General features: G+C 37.8%; 1 protein-coding gene across 1 annotated transcript; it reads right to left on the bottom strand.

Annotated features, from left to right (window-relative positions):
* Positions 1 to 868: 868 nt before the first annotated feature.
* LOC117910847 (cysteine-rich receptor-like protein kinase 10) lies at positions 869 to 4,968 on the bottom strand. Its single transcript, XM_034825025.1, has 7 exons — positions 3,994 to 4,968; positions 2,976 to 3,116; positions 2,738 to 2,859; positions 2,416 to 2,626; positions 2,008 to 2,245; positions 1,539 to 1,689; positions 869 to 1,413 (listed from the first exon to the last, which is right to left on the bottom strand). Exons 1-7 carry the CDS (start codon positions 4,844 to 4,846, stop codon positions 1,081 to 1,083), a joined length of 2,049 nt encoding a protein of 682 aa, XP_034680916.1. The 5' UTR covers positions 4,847 to 4,968; the 3' UTR covers positions 869 to 1,080.
* Positions 4,969 to 5,536: the final 568 nt, after the last annotated feature.

The following is a 5,536-nucleotide window of genomic DNA, read 5'->3' on the forward strand; positions in this document are numbered from 1 at the left end:
GGGTCCTAGTAGCATCAGGATTAGATATACCAAATTTTATAAAGGACGTACCAAATTTTGTAAATGATGTACCAAGGGTTTCAAAATGTGTCTCAAGGTGGGGATCGACCTCCAATCACTTCTGAATGGGTTTCCAAATGAAATAATGGGTCATATATGATGAGATGGGGGTCCCAATGCATTAGGATTGGATGTACTAAATTTTATAAAGAATATACCAAATTTTATAAAGGATGTTCAAAGTGCGTCCCAAGGTGGGATCCGGCCTCCAATCACTTTCGTATGAGTTCCCAAATGAAATAATATACCATACAAATGACGGGAGGGAGGGAAATTTTGCTATTGTTGGATGGTACTTCAAGCCAAACGTCAAGACACACCAAGGTTCTAGAGGCATGGCCTTGACTTTAAGCCCAGATGCCAGAGAGGCTAGCCTCTCTACGTTGTTGGTAGATGCTTATTAAAGTTTCATGAGGAACCTCTGTGTTTTCAAATATGACTTGGGGACGGAGCATTCCCACTCAAGAAACCAAAATCTGTGCTAGGCTTGGTTCATAAGAGTACACGATCACCAAAAATTCTTCCCCCTGATGGTGGGCTAACCTTGTGCCTAATTATCAATTCGGTTCAAACTATTACGTCTGATGGTGACAAAAGTCAATTTCTCTATTGTCTCACCTCATCACGACCCAAGGAAAATTGGCTTTAAACCCTTATGCCTCTCATCAATGGAGGCTTATGTACTTGTAATTAGTACATTAAGCCCTAAAAATTTCAGCTGGTTGGATTAAAAAATTTAGCATATCATAAAACATTCTGATTACTTTGTAGGAACTTTTGGGAAATCTCAGTGGCTGAGATGAGAACTTCACATCCTTACCAACAACATGTATGACACTAAAGTAAATTGAAAAAATACACACCTCACTATTAGGTTGTTTCCAAATGGTAAAACATTATGACTAGTAACTAGGAAATACGTTAATTCAAGGTTTCGAGCAGTCAAAAACCACATTAACCTTAGAAATCAAGTTCATTCTTTTTATTTAAGTATATCTGAGATTGCCTAATATATTCAGCCTACCTAGGATATAGTTCAGAAATCGATGTTTCATTCAGAGACCATGGCGTTGACTTGCTTGCAGATTGATCTGATTCCAGTGCATTTATTGGAAAGCCCGACTGCGTCCCACTGCGAATGAAGAATGCTGGTTGTTGAGGCAATGGTAGAGTAACAGAGTAACTGCTGAGCATGAGGACTACTGATGCCATGGATGGTCTGTCATCAGGATCTTCTTGAACACATAATAAACCCATATGTATGCATCTAATGACTTCATTTCTTGCGTAAGAGTCCCCCATCATTGGGTCCATCAATTCCAGGGGTGTACCATCCCTCCAAAGTTTCCATGCCTGGTTCCATTCATCAACTATTATTAGATATTCAACTATATTTTTTCTTTAACTCTAGAGGTGATGGTAATGAGATTGCAAAATCAATGAAAATAAAAATAATCCAATGTTATATTCACACTCACATAGCTTGGAAGGCCCTCAGTTTGGCCTGATTCATAGAAGCTACCGTTCTTCTTGCCACTTATTATCTCCAAAACGAGGACACCAAAACTATATACATCTGACTTGGCAGAGAAGTGTCCACGTATTGCATACTCGGGAGACATGTAGCCACTACAAGCTAGCAACATCAGTATAGAAATCTAATTTAAGGAAAACCTTAAAATTATGTTGCAGTTTGAAGCATATCATTGTAAAACTCTTTGACCTTAATGAAGTAGTATAAAAAGCATAGCTGGTAAAACCAGTCAAAGCATATAGTGGTAACTTGTGGAAGATAACAGAGACATTGCACCTTGAAGGTCGTTTTTTTTTAGCTCTCAAAATTATTGTAGTTTCTTTTCTTTAGTAGCTTGGGGTTTATGGAATGGAACAACTAATAAATTCAATATAGTACTAGATTATGAAACAAATTTTGGGCTCTGAACTTACTATGTGCCAACAACTCTGTTGGTATTTCCTTGAGTTTGATCTACTCCAAAAATCCTTGCCATGCCAAAATCCGAAATTTTTGGGTTCATATCACCATCTAACAAAACATTGCTGGCTTTTAGATCACGGTGTATAACTCTGAGCCGAGAATCTTCATGAAGATAAAGAACCCCTCGAGCTATTCCTCCAATAATATTATACCGTCTTGACCAATCCAGTTGTCCTTGTTTATCAGGATCTATGTTTTCATCAAACCAAATGTTAAAAGTTAGAATAAAGTATTGGTCATCTAATATTTTTAAACAAAAATGGAACTAGGGAATTTGATTAGTGAGATTTAAACACAATTTGATTCCATTTGAGGAACTTAAAATTGACAAGTAGAAGTAAAGGCAGGATGTGGCAGACCAAACACAAAGCAGTCAAGGCTTTTGTTGGGCACATATTCATAGACAAGTATCTTCTCTTCCCCTTCCAAGCAAAATCCCAATAACCTCACTAGGTTTCTGTGTTGAAGCTTGGCTACCAATACAATCTCATTCTTGAATTCTACTGCACCTTGCCCAGAACTTCTAGATAGCCTCTTTATAGCAATTTCTTGTCCACTAGAAAGTGTACCCTGATAACATGCAAGAGGCATTTAAATTTTTGGGAAGAGTCCTTACTTTCGAGTGCATCTGAAGTTTGATAGTGTTAGGCTACATAATGAACCACATTTATAGAGTTCTACCTTGTATACATCACCAAATCCACCTTGACCAATCTTGTTGTCATCAGAGAAGTTATTTGTAGCAGCTTGAAGTGTACCAAAATCAAATTGCAATGACTGCACAGTCGTGATATCATTCTCCACTGCCAAAAGAATAAAAAAAGGAAAAAAAAAGAGGGGTTTCTATGTTCAACATTAATTGTAAATATCACTACTACAAGAAACAGAGGATCCTTTGGATTAGGTGCTAATATCTTACCATTTTCCTCTTCTGTAGTATTGTATTTCTTCCTTGCTTTCCTGCTTATGAAGCAGTAGCATAAAATATAAAAGATCCCCACAGAGACAACTGTTGGAACAACAATGGTGATAATTGTTTGTGAAGATATTCCACCTTTTCCTGCATAAATAAGAACACGATTCATTGGAAGTGTACAATGAAAATCTTAGCTCCACTATGCGTAAACAGAGAAATGCTCCATTGAAACATAAACACCAAATGGTAACAGTCAATTTGTTTGGCAGAACCCCGAGGCCAAAATCATTGGATATAAGGTAGCCTATGAGTATCTTATCTGCTGTGTCTCTCTGAACCTCAAAAACTGTATCATGGCATACTACAGATTTTAGCTTTCACAATATTTTCAATATTGGGAGACAGCCTTAGCAAGCTAGCCCATGTTGTGAGAAACTACATGTGCATAAGTTGAGGTGTAGCCAACATGCATGTGGCCTTTGTTTTCAGCAAAATTACTAAATTGTGAACAAAGATGGTTTATTCCAGACTGATAACTAGAAGTTACAAAGGACAGTGCCCTGTAGCCAGGAGGTATTGTTGAAGTATGGGGTCAGCAACTCAATTTAATGCCCAAAATTTAGGTTCCTCAATCTTTATGTATGCTATTTTGTGCTTTTCTGAACAGAGCTTCCCTTTTGTCCCTAAACCAATTCCCCACACAATCTCCCAATCACAGCCCCTCATGTACAGAGCCTATTCATCTTACTCAATAAGAATCCCCTCTGTAGAAATGTCTTTACCAGTGTATAGTGATTGATTATTAATTTCATCTACCAAACACTATGTGGAATCCAAAATATTGATTGTTTCATATTTTTGTCATCTATAGTGTAAGGGAAATCTTAATATCCAAAATGGATTTCCTTCTAATAATGATCTTATGTCCAACAGTCCAAGTTAGACCAATCATAAAGACAAAAACCCTTCAAAATTAGGATCCAAGCCTAATAAGTTTCAAGTAGGAAGACAATCAATTTACCTTCAGTGGTGGGTTGTGAAGGTGGAGCAGGAGGAAGAAGCAGAGGAGTAGGAGCTGGTGATTCGGCCCCTGCCTCAGCTGTGTAGAAAGGATAAAATTCATATCTAAAACTACAGCTTGGAAACACGACCCTTGCCCCTTGACGTGCACTGCAGCATTCTTGAAGATAGTCTTTCACTCCCAAAAGACATAGATTGCACTGGGTGGCGGATAAATCTGGTGTGCATTGCACCAGGCTATACACCCTTTGTACCATTTGTGGCGCTAAGTAATTTTCTTCTTTGGTGGCATAGTACTTCTTGCCAGATTGATCATTCACAGCTTGAGTCCTTATGCTGTCCATTATACCTTGTAGTGTCCGATTGAATCCATCTGGGTCTGTGAGATTCACCGTGTTGCGCATCATCAGTATCGGCTCTTCTATGAGTGTGGAGAAGATGGACTGATTTGAGTAATGCAATATGCACTCGTCATACCAAACAACAGCCGCCTTTATTCCCTGACACTGGTCGCGTGACTTGTTAGTGGCAGCCCACACACACTCTTGACAGAGTTGAGGGCTAAGATCACCTCGGCAGAGAAAAAGGCCGTAAACTACATCGGAAGGTTCCCGCCCCACGGTGGCGTTGTAGAATCCGGAGTCGATGGTAGCATTTGAAGAAAGAAAGGAGAGAAGCAAATTGAGATTGGTTTGGTAGGTGGTATTTGGGCTGATAGCAGCAGTTGTGTTTGGAGTCTGTGGACAGGAATTGTTTAAGTAAGTAAGAGCAGCGGCAGGGCTAAGGGTTAGGTACCTCAGCAACCCAAGCATGCAAAGAAACAAAAGAGTTATATTGAAACGCGGCGGCACCATGCTTACGACTCACAAATAACAAGATCTCCCCCCAAGCCATCAATTTATCAAACTTTTTTCCTTTTTTCTTTATTTCATCATTCAACCAGATTCATTACAGACACATAAGGAGGAAATGGGTGGCGAAGACGCAAATCTCCGCCCCGTCTCCCCAGGCCCTTTCATGCCGTCCATAAAGTATTCTGGAATATTAGAATAGTCAGAGGTATTGGTCAATTAAGCGTCCAGGACCGCAAATTTTTTAGAATAGTCATAATTTTTTTTATATTCCTACCATTTTTTTTTAAATATTAGTTATAGAATTAATTTGGTTTCAAATCTACGGTAATTCTGTCAATAGCTAATTTTAATATAATTATATTGTATTCAAATTTTAGACTTTTTAGTAGTTAAATTGAAATTATCTTTTTGTTTTGACAAAAAATAAAAATAAAAACTTTATATTTAACTCCTAGATTTAGAAATAATTTTTTATTTGTCATATTTTAAGAAATATTTTATATATACATACATATATATATATATATATATGTTCAAAATCCTGTTATGACATGGCCAACAGTGCAAGGATTAAAAAAGGATTCATGGATGGAGCCATCTATCAGTTTAGTTGATGTTAGGTGTGGAATTAATATCAAATATCAGTGCCTTTGTAGACTTTTATAGCCTGAAGATAAGGTTTGTGTGGAA

The sequence above is a fragment of the Vitis riparia genome, chromosome 3 (genome assembly GCF_004353265.1).
Source record: "Vitis riparia cultivar Riparia Gloire de Montpellier isolate 1030 chromosome 3, EGFV_Vit.rip_1.0, whole genome shotgun sequence".
NCBI lineage: Eukaryota > Viridiplantae > Streptophyta > Magnoliopsida > Vitales > Vitaceae > Vitis > Vitis riparia.